The sequence below is a fragment of the Globicephala melas genome, chromosome 1, assembly GCF_963455315.2.
Source record: "Globicephala melas chromosome 1, mGloMel1.2, whole genome shotgun sequence".
Lineage (NCBI taxonomy): Eukaryota > Metazoa > Chordata > Mammalia > Artiodactyla > Delphinidae > Globicephala > Globicephala melas.
The window spans coordinates 82,315,835-82,340,885 of NC_083314.1; the positions used below are offsets into that span (position 1 = coordinate 82,315,835).

Below are 25,051 nucleotides of genomic sequence, written 5' to 3' on the forward strand. Positions count from 1 at the left end.
TGCTCAGAGAAAAAGACGTAGGACTCCACAGTTGAAAGTCAGCTGACCTCTGCTCATCACCCAGCTCAGCCCATTATTTTCCCTCTCCCACAGCACCTGGGCATTCATCTGATCACTAGAGGTGACACCCTTCATTTCTATGATCCAAATCACCTCTCCACCAAAAGGAACACGCAGGCAGACTGCCTTTCAGAGAGCACCCTCATAGCTTTGGGGAGTGCCACAGCTCTGCTCACCCTTTCTGCACTGCAGTAGATGCAAAAGGCGGAAAAGAGGAAGGGGGTGGGTGGTACTGCCCCCACTCCTACCACCAGCACCACAGCTGTTCAGAGGGTTAGTCTTCAAAACCACTTAATATTCCTGCAAACTCTGTCTTTTTTTAAAAAAAAAAAACGGTGGCCATGACAACTCTGAGCACAAAAACCAAGAGTAGGCTGTTTAGATTCTCGGGCACACATTATATGGAACACATTCTTTGTCCACAGGAATGTCTGGTAGGATGTACATTAGGTCCTAGTGAAACATTTCTATTTACAAATTGAAAGAAGACAGGGTAAATGCATGTCAACACTACTTTATTAACCTTTTTTTGAAAATGGAATTTTTATTATATATAACAAAAGCTATCAATTCAAGAATGAAAGAAACCCACACATCTCAGGGCATTTTTACACAGTATATATGTGTGTCCTGATTCCTGGGCAACCCCCAGGGGGCACCAAAGAGCTGTTTCCTTTTTTAGCACACAGGGATGTAAGAAATCCTGGGTGTTCTTTCCAGCCCATAGATAGGTTCCAGTAGATAGGTTCTATTGTGCAGACCTCCTTGGATCAAACCAGGGCACAGGGAGCTGGGGGCCTGTATTACATTGTCAGTAATTTGGCTTTTGGTCAAATCTAAGGATAAACCTATCGAGATGCAGAGCACTTCAAGAGTTAAATCAGGAGTTTCAAGCAACAATGCCAGATTCTTGTTGAGAAGCAAATGGCTGTGGCTGAGCCACCTCAAGCTGCAGACGGTATCCAGGTATCCAGAGTGATCCAAGCCAACAGCAGAGCATATAATGCCAGCCGACTGACTAGGTCTCCTGGGCTCACTATGGCCCACCTACAGATTCTCGGGGTGCCAATTAAACTTCCTAAATTTATCTGAGAAGTAAACCAGGCGTAAAAATGTTAAGACAGAAATAGCGGTACAGGCAATTGCCCATTAACCACAGTGCTCAGCATATAGCTAACAGTGCATAAGCTTATCGGGATAAATGCTATTGAAAGAGACAACATTTTGATAAGAATACCCATAATCCAAGCTAAATTACGGGTCATACTTTTATAAGACACCACTATCCCCTGACACTCCTTCTAACTGGGATAACAATTATCTACCCATGTGACTTACCCTCTCAAAGTCTCGAAGAGCCTGGGTCTGCACCTGAAGGGGTCTTTCAAATGCTCTCAAGGAATGCCCAAAGGGGACCTTCTCACCACTTCTCCAGGTCTGTGACTGCGCTGGAGGGCCTCGATCTTTGGTGTCACTAAGAAAAGCTGCCAGTGAAACAGAACAACAGAAAATTTTATAAAATAGTGGCATTATGATCATCCCAACCTGCACGTTCCAGCAGAATTTGGTTTCTGCAAAATATGAACCAATTCTAGGCCACAGAGAAGCAGTTCACATACAATAGCCTGTGGTAGATCATATTAGTAGTGGTCCCCAGCACAGCACACTAGGTTATGTCCACACGCCTTTGTCATGTGATGTTCCTTCTCCTGCCATCAAAAAGTGGGGTCTATTTCTCTACCCCTTGAATCTGGGCTGGCTTAGTGACTTGCTTTGACCTAGAGAATGTGATGAAAATGCTGCTGTTGGATGCATTCAGGAGACTAGGCCTTGAGAGGCCTTGCATTTCTGTTCTTGCCTTCCTAAAACCCCAAGACCACCTTGTTGTGAAGAAGCCCAGACTACCTTTCATGGGGAGGAAAGGCCAAGTACAGGGGGAATGCTAGTCACCACTGCCAGACACTTGAGAAAGGCTGTCTCAGACCCTCATTCCCAGTCAAGCTGTCAGATTGTAGAAACAATAAACGTCGGAGAGGGTGTGGAGAAAAGGGAACCCTCTTGCACTGTTGGTGGGAATGTAAATTGATAGAGCCACTGTGGAGAACAGTATGGAGGTTCCTTAAAAAACTAAAAATAGAACTACCATATGACCCAGCAAACCCACTACTGGGCATACACCCTGAGAAAACCATAATTCAAAAAGATACATGTACCACAATATTCATTGCAGCACTATTTACAATAGCCAGGACATGGAAGCAACCTAAATGTCCATTGACAGATGAATGGATAAAGAAGATGTGGCACATATATACAATGGAATATTACTCAGCCATAAAAAGGAACAAAACTGAGTTATTTGTAATGAGGTGGATGGACCTAGAATCTGTCATACAGATTGAAGTAAGTCAGAAAGAGAAAAACAAATACCCTAAAAAAAATGGTACTGATGAAGTTAGGGGCAGGGCAGGAATAAAGACGCAGATGTAGAGAATGGACTTGAGGACACGGTGGGTGGGAAGGGGAAGCTGGGACGAAGTGAGAGAGTGGCATGGACATATATACACTACCAAATGTAAAATGGATCGCTACTGGGAAGCTGCTGCATAGCACAGGGAGATCAGGTCGATGCTTTGTGACGACCTAGAGGGGTGGGATAGGGAGGGTGGGAGGGAGACGCAAGAGGGAGGAGATATGGGGATATATGTGTACGTATAGCTGATTCACTTTGTTATACAGCAGAAGTTAACACGCCATTGTAAAGCAATTATACTCCAATAAAGACATTAAAAAAAAAAGCTGTCAGATTATTTGAGTGATCCCAAGTGAGACCAACAGAAGAAATGCCCAGTTTGCTAACATCCAGGATTGTGAGAAATAATAAACCATTGTTGTTTTAAGCCTTGAGTGGGCAAACTTTTTCTTAGAGGGCCAGAGAGTAAATATTTTAGGCTCATGGGCATCAACTCTGTCACAGCTACTCAAGTCTGACCTGATAGCTCAAGAAGATGCAGAAAATATGTTAGTGAATGAGCATGGCTGTGCTTTTATAAAACTTTGTTTACAAATGCTGGCAACTGGGCCTATGGGCTGCAGTTTGCTGACCCCTGTTTTAAGCCACTGTTTTATTTATTTATTTATTTTTAACATCTTTATTGGGGTATAATTGCTTAACATTGTTGTGTCAGTTGGTGCTGTATAACAAACTGAATCAGCTATGCATATTTAAGCCACTAAGTTTTAGAGTGGTGTGTCAACATGACCAAAGATAACTGAAATAGCTTTATTTGAAATAAAAAATCAAGAAGTATTTCTACATAATCTCTCTACAGAGGATCTTTTAGATTATTGTATAGGAATAATTTCATTTATAGTTACTGCAACCAGTGAAATAGACTGATGTGATTAGTACACTCATTTAACTAATGAGTAAATAAAGGTTCAGCAAGTTTGCTTGCCCAAGATTACATTGCAAAAAGTGGCAGAACCAATCCCACATTCCTTCCGTTCAACCTTCCTAGCAGTATGCTAATACTGTGTTATTTTAGTAGGGAAGGGGATTGTAACAGGCCTGAGAGTCAGGGAAAAACAGGCAAAGGGGAAGAGACAGTCTTTCCATTAACCAAAGGAAGCACTGCCCTGGGAGAAGCTAGTGAAGGCTAAGCTGCTACTCACACTAGGCCTGCCTTGGAGAAGTTACACTGTAAAAGAATAAGAAATCAGGGCTTCCTTCAAGCATGGTATGCAAATGACCACCGATTGAGGTGGGCTTGGGGTTGTAGACTCAGGCAGAAGACACAGAAAAATACATCTTTCTTGGCAGACAGTAAGAAGCAATGCACCTTTATTACTGAACAATTTTTTTTTTTTTAAATCAGAAAGAATGACAGGCATAGCAACACACTGAGATCCATAGACAGTGTCAGTGCAAGTGAGAGTGAAATGGGCTCTAGGTGACTCTGTACCCCACTGAGGAAAAGTTAACTAGACATAGACACATGGGCAAAGGTGATCTGAAAGGGCCAAGAAGAAAAATACCATAATATGCTCTTTTTCTGTCCTTTTCTTTTCTTTTTCCCCCCTTTTTCTTTTCTCTTTCCTTCCTTCCTCCCTTGTATATTGTTATCTCCTTTGTCGAAAATTAATGGACCGTATATGCATGGGCACCGAAAGCAAAGGCAACAAAAGCAAAAATAAACAAGTGGGACTACATCAAACTAATAAGCTTCTGTTCAGCAAAGGAAACCATCAATAGAATGAAAGGGCAACCTATGGGATGGGAGAATATATGCCTCCCTTCCTCCTTCCCTCTTTCTCTTTCTTTCTACAAACTTTCCAGAAGGAATGCAAGAAAAAGTCCCCAGATGCTTCAATCAACTTCTCAGAATTTTTTTTTAAATGCTTATTGCGGGGGTTCAATCCCTGGTCAAGGAAGTAAGATCCCACAAGCCACAGGGCACAGCCAAAAAAAAAAAAAAAAAGAAAGAAAGAAAAAGAAGAAAGACAAAAGGGTCAAGAAGATGATGACAAAGAGAAATATGAAGATTAAAAAAAATAATGATGATAAACAGTGTGGTTCCAGGGGCAGGTTTTTTCTTGTCTAGAAGTATTTAACTACTCATTACATAACCAATATTAAAGGAAAAAAAAGGCGGTGGGGGGAATGTAAGCCCATATGATTTACATGATTTGTCTTTAAACTGGACACTGTACAGTGTCTTTTCATGTTTGTAAAAATAACATACTAACAAGTGTGTCTTTAGATAGCCCTACCCTTAATGGTATTTTCAATAGCCACTAACCTTGCCTGATAGAGTACAGGGGTTTAAATTAGCACAGAAATTTAAAGCAGGTTTTATTGGTACACAGCACAAATTACTTACAGATAGAGTTGGGATTTTTCCCATTTTCAATTGTCTTTGATTCAGCTTGTTCAAAATAATTGTTGTTCTGTTAATTGTATACCACACTGTGATTGCAAATTAATAATAATAATAGTAGTAATAGGAATGGTTTTGTTGCTAACTTGATATTTCTAAGTAAATGCAAATGTTTTAATTAAAATAAGTTAGAAAAAAATGATTTTTTCCACATTTAGGTGAAATTAAATGGGCAATTAAATGGAAGAAAATTTGATAAAACAACCATACATTACAGTTAGATTCATAGGATATGGTAGAAAGGTAAGAGTCTTTGAAGATTCGATACGGACACAACAAAAATGTTAAAGAAAAAAAAAATTGGATATGAATCCTGACCACTTGCTAATTGTGGGAATTTAGGCAAATCTCTTAATTTTGCTGAGCATCACTGCCTCTGTAAAAATGGGTATAACAATGCTTACCTCACAGAGCTTTCATATGGATTAAATGAAATAATCAGTGAAAATGCCCAACCTAATATCTTTTTTATAATAGGCATTTTCTTCATTCCCCTTCTATTTTGCCCTAGTCCTTCAATTTTTACCTCAAAATGGAGACTCTTAATGCTCAAAATGAGTATGGTAGGCCCGTAGAATTTATAGATTTCACATACACAATTACAAAGGCTAATTTTAAGTGACTCCAAAGTCCTTAACACATTCAAATTAAAAGCTTTTTTTCTACATTGTGCATATGAACAATCTGTGCTTCAAGGCTGGTGTGAAAAGGCAACTCACTTAGCAAAGTAAGTAAAACACCAAGTGACTAAAAGTTTTTGTGAAAAATAGCTCCCGAAAGAGTTATTTTCACTTTGGTTTTGTAATTTAGGTAGACCCCTAGCTAATGTTAGTGCAGAAATGATATATTATTATGAATACATTAATAATAATATTTACTGGGTGTTTATTCCTTGACAAGCTCTGGACTAAGAGCTTTTCTAATCTTATTTATGAGGTTGACACTGTTATTATACTCATTTTAATGGTATATTAGAGATTTCATTTCAGTGGAAGAATCTATCTTAATCATTTTACAAGTGACTTTAACTTGCAATTACAGAACTGTTAAAAGTATGAAGAGTTGGGACTTCCCTGGTGGTGCAGTGGTTAAGAATCTGCCTGCCAATGCAGGGGACACGGGTTTGGGAAGATCCCACATGCCACGGAGCAACTAAGCCCGCAAGCCACAACTACTGAAGCTCATCCGCCTAGAGCCCATGCTCCACAAGAGAAGTCACAGCAATGAGAAGCCCGTGCACCACAACAAAGAGTAGCCCTCGCCTGACGCAACTAGAGAAAACCTGCGCATAGCAATGAAGACCCAAAGCAGCGAAAAATAAATAAATTAATTTTAAAAAAGTATGAAGAGTTCACATAAGTATTTCAGTTATGATTTACTGCACTGTTCTGGGAAGGTGGGGAATTATATACTACATGCCACAGTGAAATTAAAGGGTCTATAATTTAAGGGAATTATGATCAGCAGGAGACCAAGAATTTAGCAAAGCAAGTCCCACAACCTCCTTACCTGCTGCATGAGTTGTTCTAGGTACCATCTCCCCATCATCTTCTGCAAAATAATCTCTGTGGAGAGAAACACATCGTTAATTAATGAGACACCACCCCACACAGTGTCCAGTCCCTGGGTGGCAAGACATCTATTTTTCTTTATTTCTCCACAATCATTAAGCTAGTACTATGTATCAGGGACAGTGTTAAGTGCTGGAAAGACAAAGACAAACACCACAGGAAGGGTTTCTATCCTCAGTAGGTATTTGTAGAGACAGCCATTGGACAAACAGTTCCACAAGCACTGAATTACTATTGTAGCAAGAGCTATGAAGGAATATGCAGAGTAATTTAACTAGTAGAGAGACTCAGAGGAACTCAGAGAAAAGAGCATTTAAACTGAGAGGAAGAGAATGTCAGCCAGATGAAAAATGGGAACAGAAGAGTGTTCCATCATGAGGGAACAGCAAGGACCCTGAGTCAGGGACGAACTTGGCCTGTTAGAGGAACAGAGAAAGCCAATCTTGCAACCAGACCATGCAGGGCCCTGAGGGATGGAGGAAAGATATGAGTTTTTTGTGCAGGTCAATGGGAAACCACTGAAGGATTTTAAATGAGGGAATGAATGGTAAGTGACCAGATTTAGACTTTAGATCATTCTGGCTGTTGAGTGACACTGTGTAGAGGGAACAAAAGTAGTTGGGGAAAGCAAGAAGTTGTGATAGTTTTAACTAAGGGATAGGATAGGAGAAATGGAGAGAAGCAAAAAAAAAAAAAAAAAAAAAATCTACATGTGTTTAGGAAGTAGAATTGACCTAGAAAACTTGGAAAACAGACAAAGTCCATTAATGGAAATGTTAAAAACACCATGATGCAGTAGCCAGAGGTGTATCTGTCCAGCACAGTGAAGGCCACCATTCCTAGCACAGAAGGGGAAAAAAGTCTCAAAATGTATTAACAAATACTTGTTAAGCACCTACTATGTTTTTAGGCAACAGTTTTAAGCTCCACAAATGTAGCAGTGAACAAAACAGACCAGAACGCCTGCACTCATGGAACTAATATTATAGTAAAAGGAAACAAAAAAGCAAAATGTACAGTAGCAATTGGGGACAGATACTATAAAAAATTAATGTAGGGGGCTTCCCTGGTGGCGCAGTGGTTGGGGGTCCGCCTGCCGATGCAGGGGACGCGGGTTCGTGCCCCGGTCCGGGAAGATCCCACATGCTGCGGAGCGGCTGGGCCCGTGAGCCATGGCCGCTGGGCCTGCGCGTCCAGAGCCTGTGCTCTGCAGCGGGAGGGGCCACAACAGTGAGAGGCCCGCGTACCGCAAAAAAAAAAACAACAAAAAAAATAACTGCAAAGGCTTTGAGAATAAAGACCGTATCCTTAATCCTTAAAAAAAAAAAAAATTAATGTAGGAAATAGAGGTAGGGAATCCTGGAGCTATGGGGAGGAGAAGGGGATTGCAATTTTCAGGAGGCAAAGTTTCTCTGAGAAGCAATAATATGAGTATTTGGGCAGAGTCTTCTAAGCAGGGGACATCAAATGCAAAGGCTCTTAGGAGGGAGCATGCCAGAGCATTTCTGGAACAACAAGGAGGCCAGTGTGGCTGGGCAGACTGAGTAGCAGGAGGTGAGCTGAAGGAAATAATAGGAAAGTTGGGCAGAGGGCAGATTGTATAAAGCCTTTGGGACATTGACAGAAATTTAGTCACTGGAGTCTTGTGAGTCAAAAAAAAGAGGTGAACGGAGTGACAAATGTTTTGAAAGGTCTGGCTAATGTTTTGACAACAGACTCTCTGGGTGGGGAAGGCAGAAACAGGGAGGTGATTGCAATAATCCTACAGAGAGATGCTTTCAACATTTGGCTTATTCCTTATACCCTTGGGTACTCCCAGTTAGCTGTTCTAAAAATAATTATATTGCCAGAGATTTAGAAGGCTTCTCTTTTTAAAAGCCAGAAGACATTCACAGAGAGGCAGAAGAGAGCCTGGCATTTATTCAGAAACTGTTGGTGTTCTTTCTTCTCTGCCTCAGGGCTGGATCTTGGCATAAATCTTCACTTTGTTAAGTTCCAGATGGACATGAAAGTACCAGACAGGGCACGCTGGACTATACCCACCACCTGGTGATTCTTTATTATTCAAAAGCAGATCACCAGCTTGGGGTTCTTCCAGGCCCTCTGTCTCTTCCCCTTCTCCACTTCTCATTAAAAACTTTCCCTGAGAGTGAAGAAGGAAAGAGATGAATGTACTACTTATGGATTTCCCTCTGTTGAGAAAAAGTAGGGCAAGGATTTTGAAACTATCAGCCAGAACAATGTCTTGAAAAATTTGGGGAAAAAACTTATAATTAGCTGCTGCTATTCATGCATTGGATGGATTCCTTTGTGCTCAACCCACAGACCTGGGTAACTGTGTATCTGCTGTAAGGAGCAAAGCCATTCCTCAGGCCAAATTCAGCCCATCCAACAAGCTTGATTTGGTCAATACAAGGTTGATCCATTTCTAACTTCTCTTGCAAAATGAATGGGTCTGGCAATACTGGGCCTGCCTTCCCACACAGGGGGATAACCTGCTGTCTTTAAACAGAAGAGACATGTTCTCCAGTTTGCCACAGTTCCCGTCACTCCCTCTTTTTGTAATCCCAGCTCGTGCGCTCGTTTATGATACTAGCCTGGCTCCTTATAGGTCTCTGAGGCTGTCACCCTGGTATAGATCAAATGCAGACAAAATTTTCATTTCTGCTTTAAGACACTGTCTTGGATTACCTATTGGCTTCAGTACACAATTCATTAATTTGCGATGCTAAGCTACTAAGTCACTTTTACCACTGGGCTTCCGCTTCCTTAAATATGTGTAAAAGACATGCATGAATTTCTAAGGTTCCTTGCAGTAATTACACAATGCTATTCTCCTAGATGCTAACAGTATTAAAACCCATTTTAATACTTTCTAAGCATGGGGGAACTTTCCAGACATGATCTCATTCAATTCTCCTTGCTCCAAAGAGTCCATATTCTAGACCAGGAGCAAGTTACAACAAGGCGATGCATATGCCACAAGATACTTCACCTTCTCCCCAACCCCACACTCACCCTGAGCTGGCTGCCTGCCTATGAAGCAATACCAGAAGGGTAGACAGGTCACTTTGGATGAATACTGAGTTAATGGGCTTTTTGTAGTCTCAGGAGATTTTTTAAAAATCACTTTAACTCTGTTAACAGCTCAAGTTCCCTCTCATATTGCCAGAGAGTGGGGCTCACTCAGCTGCTTCCGAAAGGTTGGTAAGGAATTTGATGCTTCCCCAGAGAAGGGGCACATGGTGAAGAAACACAGGGTCTACGTCTAGGGGATTGCAATTTGTGACAATATCTGATAAACCAAAATGCAAAGAGAATTGAGGTATGCTAGAGACAGACTCCAAGCCTGGCCACACAGACACACACACACACACACACAGCAGTAACATATGTTGGTAAATTTTTCTCTATTACCCAAGCCCAGAAAAAATGGTATACCCTTGTCCTAGTTTCTCAAATTCAAGTGTTTCTAGTTTTTTTTTTTTTAAAAAAAACATCAGTCAATGAATGACTGATGCTCAGCTAGCATGTGGTTCACCAGGGCACTTACAGCTCTCCTGCATAGATGTACATATATAATCTTTCCCCAAAGATACTTCTATCTTATCAATATGTGTTACCTGCATGTTTTACCTTACATGCTTTTCTTGTATAAATGAACTAAACTCTCCCTCAGTGAGCCTTATCTTCTTGCTCGCTACCTCACCAATGTGTCAATACTGATACCAATTCCACTAAAGTCATACTTACTAATTTTTTTTTTTTTTTTGGCTGCACTGCACAGCACGCGGGATCTTAGTTCCCCAATCAGGGATTGAACCTGCACCCCCTGTAGTAGAAGCTCGGGGTCTTAACCACTGAACCGCCAGGGAATTCCCCATACTTACTAATTTTTGCTGAGACACTCTCCTGCTTAATTTGAAGAACCAAACAGTTTCCAAGTACAACCCACCTACCAGCTGTTCACCCACTTAATTTCTGCCTGGTGTATCACCCGCATTTTCCTGACTTGCTGATAAGGAGCTCTGAAGATACTGGACCCAAACAATACATCAACATTCAATACCCCACAGTACTAGCTTTTCCTTCAGTTTTCCAGGGTGATTAGGTTGAGGATGATCAGAAAATAACTGCTCCTCTCAGAGCTGTCTGCTACATTCTGATACTCTGATGCTGTCAAACTGTGCTCTGGTGATTTCTTCCAGTAGTTTTCTAAGTATGGTCATTTCAGTTACATTAGGACTAGCCAAGGACTCAATTTTGCTTTTCTTGAAAATGGCCATTCATATGGCTCCTTTCCAAGATGTGAGCAGCTCACTGGTCCCACTAGTCTGGTCTCTCATAATATTGGGAGGAGGGGTCGAAACTTGGGTCCTTCCTTACCAAAGGGTAACACCAAGATGGAGTCTGCAGAGGGATATTTTCTATAAGGCAGCCATTGACCATCCTTTGCAAACTGCGTATTTGGTGTTATTGCCTTGTATTTTGGTCTGTTTTATTTGTGGACTGAGAAAAGTAATGAATCGTGTTAATGGACCATATTATTCATGAACAAGGGCAAGATGGCAATCATACAACTTCAACATTACAAAGCAGGTGTGCAACAATTCTTTGAACACTACGAGATACTAGTATCGCAGACCAAAACCACCCCAAACTATATCTAAGGAGCTGTTGTCTGTCGAGGCCCCATTAATTTCCTTTCCTTGGTCAGCCTATTAAGATGACTAACCTAGGGCTACTTCTTCCCGTAAGAGTGTCCAAACCCCCAAAGTGGTGGTTGCTTTTTCAGGCTGCCTCCCCAAGGCAATCACACACACTCAGGCCGTTGGGGTACCACACCGTCTGCCCCCCACCCCCCACTTTATCGAGCGCCACCACCCTTCCTTCACGGTGAGGCTGAGGAACAAAGGCCATCTCCCAGAGGCACTTTCTGTCTCTCAAACTCCTTCTTATATGCCTTTCTCATTACGAACAAAAGTTCAGGAGGAGGAAAAGCAATCTGCCATACCAGCACTTAGAGCAAAAAACTGGGCCTTGGTTGCTATTTTTAGAGTTTTTCGTTCCATTTCATAAACATTTATTGAGAAGTTGCTTGTATGACAAGCTCCAAAAACATAAAGGTGAAAAAGAAAAGCCCTGAAATCAAGGTGCCCAGAGTTGTCTACGGGGGGAGGTGGACAGGATTCAAAGAGATAATGAGTAGAAGGATGAGATTGAAAACAGAAATCTCAGAACGTAAATGAGACAGCAATTATTTTGTCCCGATGAGAAGTGGGGGGTCTAGGAAATCTACAGAAAACAGAGAACACTGAATTCAGGCCTTGGAGGATAGGTATGAATACATAAAGAAGCATGACAAAGGCCCCCAAATAGGAAAATAAAGGGTGTGTTCAGGGCTTTATTTTGCTCCCCCCAACCTGAGTAAGTATTAACTGCTCCTCAGGACCCCTTCCAACTTCCGTTTTACCTTTCCCCTCCTCAAGCCTTCCTCCCCCAAACTCTAACCCTGAGGCAGGAGTATTAGGGGGAGTCAAAGGGAAAACCAGTTTTTCATCTACACTTCCCTCCTCAAACACGACAGCTTCATCTAACTACTTGGAATCCCTAAAGGTGATTTAAAATAACATCAGCAAGAAAGGATTAGGACTAAGATTTATACTAGAGTAAAAATGTGTACAGATACTGGCTATACAGAGTAGCAGCGAATCCAGAGGAGTAAAAAGGCTGGGGGGTTACGATGGTAGAAAATACAAGTGAATATCTTCCTTTTTAAAAATTTCTTACTGTTTTTATACTCAAAGGACTTCTTTAAAACTTCTTCTTTAAAAAGTTAAGGAACATGTTCTGATCTATTTACACTGGTCTTCTTTCAAGGCCCTTGATAAAAGATAAAATATGTAAGGGATTAGTCTCAGTGTGGCCGTCTCAGATAGTGGGGGATACGTAGTACGACAGGAAGATTGCCCAAGTTTGCTGTTTACTGGGGCCCAAACACACACCCTGTTCTAATTCCATATTTTTAAAGCTCGTTTGACATGAATTTCTAGATTCTGATTCAAATAAAAGAAATCTTTCTAATGTTCAAGCATCTCTTTTTCATGTTTTAAATTTATATCCACAATCAACCCTTGCAGATATAAACGGGCCAGAAGGACGAGGAGAACTGTGGCCTACTTTCTTTAATACGTGATGCTTCAGCTCTGAGGATTTTTGAATGGTAGGGTTTCACAAGTAGTGCCAACTTAGAAACAAAGACATCTACAGGTAATAGTCTTCAGACTGCCTGTGCGTAACTTTACAGTTCAACGTGTTTTCTTACACTGGAATTTTCCTCAGCACTAATCTTGAATTAAACGACCGTTATCATTATATTGTGGACAACCATTGCCACCCACCACCATTTATTGACTGACTGATACTTTCCGGGCATTATCTCATTCAATTCTCACAAAATTCAGTAGGTACTGTTACCCCTATTTTACAGATGAGGAAACAAGAGGCCTAGAATGATGAAGTAATTTGCCCAAGATTATCCAGCTAGTTGGTGGTAAGCCTGAACTTGAAAGCTGTATCTGTCTGACTCCAAACTTTTACTGGTCCAACATGCCCTATTTCTACCCACACTTTTGCCAGGAGCCTCCTTTGTATCCGCCTGGACTCCAGGGAAATGACCCCTGAGAAAGTGAGGTGAAGGGAAGTGTGGGCAGTGCTGCTGTGGGGAGGAGATGCAATTTAGACTCAAATCCTGACACAAATTTGTTTCTTGGGACACCAACTCATCCCCAATACATACAGAGCTCACAGTGGAGTATTTGAGTACTGGTATAACAGATGCCATGTGACAAATGAATTAAAATCCTAAAAAGGAAGTGGCAAGTATGACTTTTTACATAGGTTCTATCCTGAAAAGTGAGTCATCTACTATTTTATACTTCCCTATCTCTACCCACATTCCTCCAAATATTCATGCCTCCCCTGAATCCTTTCTGTAATAACACTTGGCATTGTCCCTAAAAGACAAAGGGAATAAGCTGACAGCCAGGAGAGGCGATGGAAATAGACACAATCAAAATTGGGAAGGCCCTTAGTGAACAAGCTCTGAGACTTCTCAGATCTTTTTTTCTCTTGCCAAGAGAGACACTGAGTATATCTTCTCTGCTCCAAATATTGCCAATATCCCCCATTTGGCAACAGAATTGCACAAACATACATTCAAATGCAAATAGGGTAGAAGTCACAGATGCAGAGCACAAGACTGTTGTATAATAAATACAGCGAGATTATAATTTTTTTTTCTCATCTCAAGACCTATCATTATAACCTCTGCAAGCTAGAATGCTTAACTGGCAAAGCCCCTCAGAACAGAGAAAGCATCACTTGTGAGTCTCCCTCTGCATGCTGACTAAGTGTGAGCTGACTTGGCATGGGTACAGTACCATCCACTTTTCTCCAGTACAGGCTGCAATTACACCCTTCACTCAACAGGATCTATTCACTGAGTGTGGCCGTGGCCAGATGGAACTCTGGGAGGCAGTTTTCTGTAGTGCTAAGTCCTCAATAGCTACCAGGAGCTACAAGCATCACTGTGCATCACTGTGCATCTGCAACAACTTGAGTTTTATGACTTATTTTCCTCCTGCACTGTCTTTATCCTAAAAGGAACTAACATTTTTCATGCTGCTATTCCTCAAGGTTCAGAGAAACCTCTTAAACAGATAAAAGGCGGTTCAAATAATTATTTTCCTCACTTTGCCTTATGAGCTTATTAGACATGCAAATATCTAATAAATTCTCTTCCCTGTCCCCTGCATCAGCCAGGACACTGACATCACGCTTTCAAAAGAGATGTGAAAATAATCTTCTCTGAATTCAGCCACATCACTCAGGGATGGTATATGGTCTCTCCACCTACTTCTGAAACTTAGCTTGTGCTTTTTACTCTTGGTCCTGGCAATGCAGTTTCCATTAACAACCACTATTCACAAGGCACTGGGGAATGCCGAGGCTGTGGCTCAGTCTATCTCAGAGCCCCTGACCAAACATCAAGAGATAGATGATTTTTTTTCTGTTTTCACCTGATCTTTTATTTGCATAATCTTTTACTTTTTCCTTCCTTTATAGTGCCTGATTTTAATGATTTTTAAAGAATTATGTGTTCTTTCCAGAAATTTTGGAAAGGAGAAATGTGTACAGGAAAAATAAAAAATACAAAATGCTACCACTTAAAGGCAACATTGAGAAAGATTTTCATGTATTTCTTTTTAGCTGTTCTTCAGTTTATATGCCTGTGTGAATTCCACAAAATAGAAATAACACCGAACATGCAATTTAGCATCTTGATTTTATTCCTATTATTGAAATGAGAGGTTTTGAGGATTGTACTTTTAGGGGAAGAGGAAGAGTCAGGGGAGGAGGAGAAAAGCTGCCCATTAACCTGCCCAATATTAGGAAGAATGAATCTAGAGTCTTCCTTCTCAGTGTGGTTTTACAATGTACTGGAACAAAACTTATAGAATCCCAGAGGATAATAAAATTAACTGAGGGTTACCAAGGGTGGGGGACTGTTAAAGCAGTAAGAGATTCTAAAGCAGTGCTGAAAATGATTCGAACAGCTGACCCTGAGGTCTCGGGTCAGTAGGGAGATGAATGAGGAGCAGATGGCCTGGAAGATATGAAGGAGTAAGTGATAAGGTAAACTGAATATTCAGAAAGCATGACGAGATGGAGGAATTGACCTTGTGGTCAGGGAATATAATTTCAGTGTTAAGGATCTTAAGGATAGAGAACTTGGAGTGAGGATGAGCTACAAAGGATGGCTGTGTTCATGGTGTGCTGAAGTGATTTAGAGTTAAGGAACTGTGAGGTCAAGTTACAGCAGTAATATACACTTGTGCATTGTGACCTGTCTAGAATGTCAGCACCCTGAAGGCAGGGTTTTTATATCATTCACTGTCAGCTACCCAGCATTTAAGAAGTCTAGATCGTAACAGGAATTTGATGTATATTTCTTAAACAACGAATAAATGTCATTTGAATGTATAATGGCATCAAGATTTGATAACCTGCTGTATCCATTCCAGAGTAAAGAGACACCTACCAAACAGATATTCACATGAGCCTTGCAGGGAATGTTCTCTAGAAAGTTCTTAACTGAGGATCTGCTATGTGCTAGAAATATTGTAAGATACTGAAGATTTAGAGACAAAAGACAGTGCCTTCTTCCAATAAACTTATAGAGTATGTAAAATACCAAGTAAACTAACTAGCCACATGCAGTAACAGAGAAGGCAGAGTGTGCTCTGGCTATAGAGAACATCCAGAAGTAGATTCCAAAAATAATTCCAAAAGGAGATAATGCTGAAACTAACCTCTAAAGAATAAACAAAGTTATCCTAGCAAAGGCAACGCCAGGTGTGTAGGCGGGAACAACTGGTATATTAAGGCCCACTCATAATAATTTTAGCTCAGGATGAGTAAAGAGACACCAGCTCCCTAGGTCTTCTGGCAATAACTCTGCCCCCCAAGGCACCAATAATCTGGAAATCTATAAATAATGCACAGAAGAATCTTTTCTAAGACCAACTCAGTTCCAAACTTTACATGTTGTCACTTGGTAGAATACATGTAAGTTTCTTTCTGCTATAAAAACATATACTGACTTAGCTTTAAAGCAGCATATAAGGGGTGTTATCCATAATCCCATAACCAAATACAGCATCTATTTTTTTCTCTCCTTGCAACAGACATCCTAATGTGTTTGCAGAATTTTGAAGTAATTTATATCCACTTTTACTTTCTTATATTGAAATTTTCTGTTTATCATTTCAGGAAACACTTTAGGATGGTAACAGAGATTAATAGCAATAGTGAAGCATTTTACCCTGGAGAGGCTAAAAGTTGAGTATGTTGCTACTGACTCACCTGGGATTATCCTAGGATATGCCATTTTATGTCAGTGTGCCTCCACTTCCCCTTCTGCAATATAGGGACTCAGGTCTTGAAAAAGATATTTAAATGGAACGAAATATCCTTCATTTTAATATGAGTTACATGAGTCTAAACCCTGAGCAAGTTGCAATGTATTTTCAAGAACTAGAAGTGTTTGACACAGTTATTCTACTTCTGAACATCTATCATTCAAAAATAATCCCATGGAAGAAGATGCTTTATGCACCTAGAGTTTATCAAGAATTACTTATAATAGTTAAAAACTGGAAACCTAAAGGACTCACTATAGGGTAATGATTAAGTAAAGTATTATAATATGACATGACGTTATTCCACATTATGAATAATAATGCTCCACATTATGAAGTGGAAAATATATTCTCTAATTGTATGAAGTGCTAGAAATGACTCAGTTTTCTTTGTCAGTCAATGCTTTCTACATATCAGCAGTTATTGCTTCTTTACACTCTTCTACCTTGGCCAGGATAAGTAGACACCAGGTGCAGGTTACCTCTTCCCTAGTTGGCCTTGGAAAAGCAAAGGGAGAAAGACGTTTCTGCAGAATGGAACACACAGAAAGAAAAGGAGATAATGAGATAATGGAGATAATGAGACAGATTAAGGGAAAATGTATTAGAAACTACTAAAATGTTATGAAAAATACAAGTTGTTGTTGTTATAATAGTCTATGACTAGTGAAGTGTTTCAGCCATGAAAAAAAAAGAAAATTCAGATCATGCTTGTCTTGATGATCATAGAGCTCAGAAGATGTCCTGAGACAGAGGAAAACAACTCCTCAGTGCTTCTGAATGTTTCAAAATAGAATTGGATAGAGCTACCTTGGGTCACCATGACATCTCTTTTATTCTGGACTTTCTTCTAACTTTAAATGCTATTTGAATTTTTGCCAGGGACAACTTGTGGAATGTTCTGAGCCCAGTTTGGAATTTTATTTATAGAATAAAATTTCAATTTCTCTGCCCATTTCAATAGGAGCAGTGTCCCAGTGCATCTACTGAATGGATGGATACTCCACACAGCCTTGTATAAATTACCCTTGAGCCACCCAGAATGCAGAGGGCCCCTGTGATGAAGGTCAGCCAACTTATCCTTTCAGAGACAGAAATAACCACTTCCCAGACTTCTGGTATTTTACATCCAGCCTTAGCATGTAAGCTGCAAGAAGAAGGGGGTCCAGTCTGATCTAGTGTATAGGAAATAAGAAAGTGGGAGTGAAAGCACTGATGGAGATAAATTTCTCAAGCCTAAATTGAAGTATAGGCCTATTTAAAAGCAGATCAGAGTTGCAAAGGCAGAGATTTTCCTACCTCAAATGCAGAAAATTAATTGCTAGAAGTGCTGAATGTTAAATAGGAAATCCAATGTCCAAACATGTTTCAATTATAGAATTATGAAAAGTAGCATTTTCCTAATAAAAAGCGCTGTAAGCAAAGATACCAGAATCAACCAGACCTTCATGTTCCAACGCCTGCTTAACCTCTCTAGCTTCAGCTGCCACATCTATAAAATGGGGAGAAATGCCATCTCTGGTTGTAACTATGCGTTAGTAAACAGGACTCTCTGCTAACTCACCACAAGTTCAAAGAGAAATAAATGTCCTTGCTTCCTTTAGGCTGAGAGTTAATACTGAGCAGAATAATTGCAAATAAGCTTTAAAGGGGTATCTTTTAAATGCAATATAACTGGGGTAAATGGGCGTTTTGTCCTACTTGAAGGCTACACTTTAACCATGTGGGAGAGGAGAAACAAAATAAAGAATTTTAAAATTTTGAGACCAAATCACTATTTTTCTTGGATGCTACTTCCCTTCTCCAAATGTTCACAGCCATGGCAGGCAAATACAATCAATGCTTGCATTTTGTTAAATCAAATTACAGGGTAAGAGAAAACAAAACAAAACAGACTAATTAATTTGCTTTCCTTTCCTAACCTTCAATCTTAAAGGTAGCCCCTAAATAGTTCAAGTTCTCTTTGTCTTGAGTTGTTTGTTCAGGGAAGTTGTATAAGTTTCATATATGATTTATCTGACTTTTATTCAGCTTTCCCATATGCTAGAAACAAGAAAATGTCCATGTAAAAGGGGAGGAGAATTAGTAATGCCTTTTCCAGCATTTAACAATGTGACAGGCTGAATAAGGGCTCTCCAAAGAAGTCCACAGTCCTAATCTCTGGAACCTGTGACTTTGCCACTTTCATGGCAAAAGGGACTTTCAGATGTGATTAAGGATTTTGAGACAGTGAGATTATCCTGGAGTACCCCATTGGGCCCAATGTCACCACAAGGGTCCTTGTGAGAGATACACAGGAGAGTCAGAATGAGAGAGGAGGAGGTGGGATGAAGGAACAGAGGCTGGAGTGATGCCATTGCTGGAAAGGGACCATGAACCAAGGGATGTGGACAGCCTCTTTAAGCTAGAAAAAGACAAGGAATGGATTCTTCCCTAGAGCCTCCAGGAGAAACACAGTCCTGCTGACACCTTGATTTTTGCCTAGAAGACCAATTTTCAGACTTCTGACCTCCAGCATTGCAAGATAATAAGTTTGTGTTGTTTTAAGCCACTAAAATTGTGGTAATTTGTCATAGCAGCAAAAGGAAACTAATACAAACGGGGATTCTGAAACACTCACACTGCTCTAGGGAGTTGCTAGTCCAGATACATGAATGCTAAACATTTAGAGCAGCAGAAGCTGTTTGCCTGTTGATACTAGACTAACGAAGCGAGCAAATCACCTTCATCATCAGGTTCCCCATCACCTCCATGAGTATATTCCTTGGACAACTCTTTCCTGATTCATGGATATCAGTTCAGTTAAGGACCAAACTAGCTCATTAATTTGCTATTCCAGAAAAAACCACACTCTCTCCAAATGATTTAACCAAAGAGACTGACAACAGTCAGGCAACATCCCTGGGAAAAAATACTCCCATTGACTTGTAGAGGGCAGATGATATCCAGCTGGGAGTAGGAGATATTTTAAGTTTGAGAACTCAAATACTCAGCACCCTGTCCTTTGTGGGTAGACTGAGCAAGATAAAGGATATGGAGGCTCATGTGAAGAACCCCTCAGAGAGGGGAATTTCCAGAACTGCCAAGAATGAAATTTGGGGATAGAATCATAGTCTTAAACTTATTCATAAGCTTAATCACAGTCAGGATAAGTAGCTGGGTTCAGAAGCAACTCAGAAACCAAGTCACCTACAAGACTCAATTCAAGTGAAGCAGCTAAGAGAATAGGTTTTGGAATTAGATAGTTCCAGGCTATATTTCTCCCTCAGCTGTGTGTGTTACCTGGTCAAATTTTAAATCTAAACTTCAATTTTCTTGTCTTAAAAATGACTATAATAACATTTACTTCAGACCTCATAGGGTTGTGAGCATTAGGTGAAATAAAGTACACAAAGGGATTAACACAAAAGCTAACAAATGCAAGCTTAATATAAGTGGTAGCTTTAGAGTTAATTTTTATTCTTTGAATCCTCCACGTTGTGCTTCTCCACTGTGCTCCCAGAACTGCCAATGCATATGTCTGCCTTAGCCTCTATTAGAATTATAGACAACAAAGTCAAACCCTCAAAGGCAGAAACCGTCTCTCTCATTCATTGTTTTACTCTTAGCATTCAGCACAGTGCCTCACCTGTATTGGGCTCACATTTAAAATAAATGTTTATGAACTGATCTTAGCTTCCAGTTAGGAAGTATCTGAGACATCAGTTACGATATATGATTACAGGATTTTTCCATCTGTGACCCACTGGGTGGTGAAATAATTGAGTCACACAAGCATTTTTTTTTTAAAGGAAAAGAATAGGGTGGGGAAAGATCAGAGTACAAAACACATAGTAAGGTTAACTATTGTTACATGACACATTTGTTTCAGTTACATATGGGAGTGTACTTGGTTGTAATGTAAATACATTTCTTATTGAGGGTAGGGATAGAAAAAAATTGTGAACATAATGACTCTTCTACTTCAGCAACATTTGTTATTTTCTGTCTTTTTCACTTCAGCCATTCTTTTTTTTTTAAATTTATTTTTAGCCATGTTGGGTCTTCGTTGCTGCGTGCAGGATTTCTCTAGTTGCGGTGAGCAGGGGCTACTCTTCGTTGAGGTGCGCGGGCTTCTCATTGCGGTGGCTTCTCTTGTCGTGGAGCATGGGCTCTAGGCGCGTGGGCTTCAGTACTTGTAGCACATGGTCTCAGTAGTTGTGGCACACGGGCTTAGTTGCTCCACGGCATGTGGGATCCTCCTGGACCAGGGCTCGAACCCTGTCCCCTGCATTGGCAGGTGGATTCTTAACTACTGCACCACCAGGGAGGTCCCCATTTCAGCCATTCTGATAAGTACATAGTGGAATAGCATTGTGGTTCTAATCTACATTTCCCTAATGACCAGTGATGTGGAGCACCTTTACGCTTTATCTCAGCCCTTTGAATATCCTCTTCATAACCACTTTAGAAAATTATTTGAAAGTATCTACAAAAGATGAACATGCATTTCCTATTACCTAGAAATTCTGTGTATTTACCCAAAAGAAATGTGTGCATATGGTCACCAAAAGACATGTACAGGAATGTTCATAGCAATACTATTCATAATAGCCCCAGATGCTCATTAACAACAGAATGGATAAATACATTTGATATATCTACACACGATAGAATCCTATATAGAAGCAAGAATGAATGAACTACAACTACACACAATGTGGAAGATTTGCACAACATAAGATTGAATGAAAGAAGCCAGATAAGAAAAAGTACACAGTGGATAATTTCACTTACATAAAGTTCAAAACCAGACAAAACTAATCTATTGTGTTAAAAGTTAGGATAATGGTTATCCTTGGCATCATGAGGGCTTCAGGGGTGCTGGTTCTTGATCTTAGTGCTCATTACATGGGTATGCTCAGTTTGTGAAATTAATTGAACTATACACATATGATTTGTGATTTTTCTAACTTATTTCTGAATATGTCTGAAATGGCTATATCTAAAGTTCAAACAAGTTAATAAATAATACTTTGTTTTAAGTGTGAAAAACATGGATAGAGAGCAAGAATCCCTGATACACTCACCCTCATTACCATCAAGTGGTCACCTAGTGTTTGCTTGAATAATTATAGGCAAGGTCAGGAACCTATTTGCTGTCCAGGCAGGTCACTTGTTAGAAAGCTTTTCCTTTACAGTAAGCCATAACTTGCATCTTCACAACTTGCTCCAGTTTGTTGCACTGTCCTCCTAAGAGATTCCAAATCGATCTAATTGATCTAATCCCTCTACCACCAGCTGCTCTTCAAATATTTGAAGGGAGCTACCATGTCCATGTCCCCACCCCAAGTCTTTACTTCTCCAGACTAAAAAGCCCCAGGTCCTTTGGCCACCCTTCAAGTGCGGTTCTCAGTCCCCTCGTGTCTCTTGATTGCACTCCTTTTATCTAGTGATGCTCGGAACAGAGCACTAGCCTCTAGGAGAGGCCTGTGAAGAGCAGAAAAGAGCAAAAAGTAAATCTAGATAGTGAACTTCTTATCAATACCCTCTAATCTTCAATATGTCCTTTCTTCCAAGTTCACATTATACGGTTCTCTCCTGTTGAACAATCAGCTAAGATCCGCCAGGTCTTTTCCAAAGTACTGTTAAGCCCCACATTTACCTTCTGTGTTAGTACAGTCTGCCCTCTGTTAGGACTCAGAACACGTATCTGGCCCCGCTCCAGTTCTCCAAAGCTAAATCTTGGAGATGGAGGCCTACCTGTTACAGAAACACCTCTGAATAGCCTTTCCATCACCCTTCCCCCTTAAAAACAAAAATGAAGTCTTTGTCTCAAGACATCATCTCTTATCCTTGAATAAGCCCCATTTTAAAGTATATTGGGGGTGGGGGGAAGCAACGGGGCATGGAGGAAACACAATTCCACTGTGCATCTCCAAAATCTGACCTAAAAGCAACTGTCACCCCGACCTCGACAAAGCCTGAGCAATGACGGGCACCCTGGTTTGTTTCTTTCTCCTTTCCTCTCCCAGCATCAGTTCCAACTGGAGACTCTGGAGATGAGCATTGCAGGCTCTGCTCACTCAGTCCATTGCCTTTGTGTGACTAGTAGAGGTTGAGTAGGAAAACGTGTCAGGGTGAGAAGGAATCTGATATTTTTCAAGATAGCTGACATCAAAGGTATCTCTAAAGAAAGACCTGGGGGAATCCCCTCTCATCTGTGGAACAGTTATAAGACAGAGAAACATTTCTACAAAAACTTCCAGGCAGCCTCACTGGATATCCTTAACATCAAGACTAGGTGGAAGGGAGATTCATTAAGCAGGAAAACACCAGAGAACAGAACATGTACAGCAGGACCAAGAGAAGCAGGCCGGGAATTAGGGAGGGGAGGCAATCGAAAGAGAAGCTTTCAAAGGCCCCTAGTGGCCAGGGGCGACCTCTCCAAAAGGGCGCAAGGGCAGGGGTGGAGTGGAGGGACACTAAATCCGGAACGCGGCGGGGGTCGGGGGGAAGAAGCAGCTCACCTACCTTGTCCACGTCCGCTCCATTTTCCAGGCGCTGTCCTTACTCGCGGGGCGCTCCTCACCCGGGAGTGGAAGGAGCCTGGGAAAATGAGAAGCCTGGCCCACGATTCTCCAGCGCAAGGAACCTTTCCTCCCCAGCTCCCTCTTTCTGTGTCGGAGAAGAGAGAGCTCTGCTCCCCGCTTCTTTAGAAAACCGATTTGACGTGGCCAAACATCCAGCTAACGGTGCTACGGACACAAGGGAAGGACTGTTCTCAGTAGGAAGCTGGACGTAGAGCGGAGCGGTGCGCGGAGCTGTTTTGGGAGCTGGGGCCAGAGGCAGCCCGCGGTGTGCGCACACACTCCCAGGCTGAGACACGACTGGCTGGCACGAGTTGCTCTGCACCAGCTGAGCTGTCAACCGCGAGGGGAGGCGGGGCTCCCCACAGCCAGTGTGCTGGGGCCGAGCCGGCCCAGGTTGCACGCCGCCGCCTGAACACACCCTTCCTTCTTCCCTGCCTGGATGATGCTGGCAGAGGAGCAGAGAGCTTAGAGGCCTCCTTACCCAGCCCTCTGTCCCTCGCCTGTCCCACTGAGAGGCTTTGGAAAAAACCAGCCAACTGTCGGGAAAATTTGGAGAGGAAGTCCTTTTGTGTGCCTGCATCACCCCACCCACAGGTAACCCCAGAGCCAGAGCTGGAGTCTAGGAAGGTTTTAGGTGCAATCGTGGGTGAATGCAGATGCAGACACTAAATGATCACAGGACATGATGTTATTTTCTTAGAGATCTGATATGTTAGTGTCACCACTGATGGGGAGACCAAGAACCTTCCTCGGTAAGGGAAGCATCCTTACAAAACCTTGCAGCCTTATTAGCTGCCTCCATCTCAGACATCCTGCTTGTATGGCATTCTCTCTCCCTGGGTTTCAATTTCCCAAGCACAGAGGCTACTGGGCTCTTCCACTAGCTTCAAGAGGGCAGAGGGTTCCTGAACTTCCCAGAATGCTAGAAAAGCTTCAAGACAGTAGCCATCAGGACCTAGGATCTTCCCTATAACTGTTCTAAGATCATGGAAAAGGGCTCTTTGGGGATGGTGCTGCCTGAGACCCTGTATCATCTATTTATGTAACAAAGTTTAGACATGTCAGACATTCTATAATTAAAGCGCTTACAGCCTTCAAGCTCCTTTTTAGCTCTAAAATAAAAACTTTTTATTAAGTGACATAATCACTTATTATTAGCATTACCACTGACCTTTTTTTTTTAATTTGCAGAAAGCTTTATAGTGCCCACATGTGGCAATGTTGACATAGTTGTATTCGTTTCACAGATGATAAATTTGAGAACAAAAACGCTGAAGGTCTCTGTTAAGGCTCTGATACAGGCCGTCTTCTACACGCTGTGGCCCCGGAGACATGTCCTCTGAAGAAAAGACCAACAAGCCTTCTCTAGAATGAATTGATTCTCTCAGGTATCCTAAGAGGTTAACTCAGGAAGGACCCTAGCATGCCTAAGTATTGCTGAGACTGTGGGGAGCCTGTATTCTTGAGGCACACTATCATTCTGTCTCCCATCTCTTGGGTTAGTTCCCCTAATTATCAGTACAGAATAAGGGTTGGGAGGACAGGGTAACGCTAAAACATTTGAGAGTTCAGAAGAAATGTCTGAAAGGCCCCTAGTCTAGAACCCCCCCAACCTCAACACAACTAGTACCTAAGACCACACTGCTCCTGAGCTTAGAATGTTTCCAGGAAATGTTTTAAGGTCCAGATTGACCTGATTGACAAGGTCAAGCCTGTCCAGATTGACAAGGCTCACAGGTCACTTCTCTAGAAAAAAATCTCCTGCTGCCTCTGAAGCCAAAAAAGAAAGAAAGAAAAAAAAGGGGGAGTAGGGAGAGTCAGAGTTCCATCTTCCATACCAAAGTTGGTACTATATTTAGTTTTGTCTCAAATCAAATTATGGGCTACTGAGTTTGGAGAGGAACTCTGTCTACAGCCAGACATGT

The 25,051-nt window shown here is 41.3% G+C and overlaps 1 protein-coding gene across 16 annotated transcripts in view; it reads right to left on the minus strand.

Annotated features, from left to right (window-relative positions):
* Positions 1-25,051, minus strand: part of PDE4DIP (phosphodiesterase 4D interacting protein) — a 224,037-nt gene that overhangs the window by 165,111 nt on the left and 33,875 nt on the right. For 15 of the 16 annotated variants that reach the window (XM_060300509.1, XM_060300663.1, XM_060300504.1 and 12 more), the window contains exons 2-3: positions 6,510-6,565; positions 1,399-1,544 (exon numbers count right to left, since the gene is read on the minus strand). In XM_060300509.1, coding sequence (XP_060156492.1) covers positions 1,399-1,544; positions 6,510-6,565 — 202 coding nt within the window. Of the gene's footprint in view, positions 1-1,398; positions 1,545-6,509; positions 6,566-23,067; positions 23,431-25,051 lie in introns of those variants that run through there. The other variant, XM_060300575.1, reaches the window with a different exon arrangement.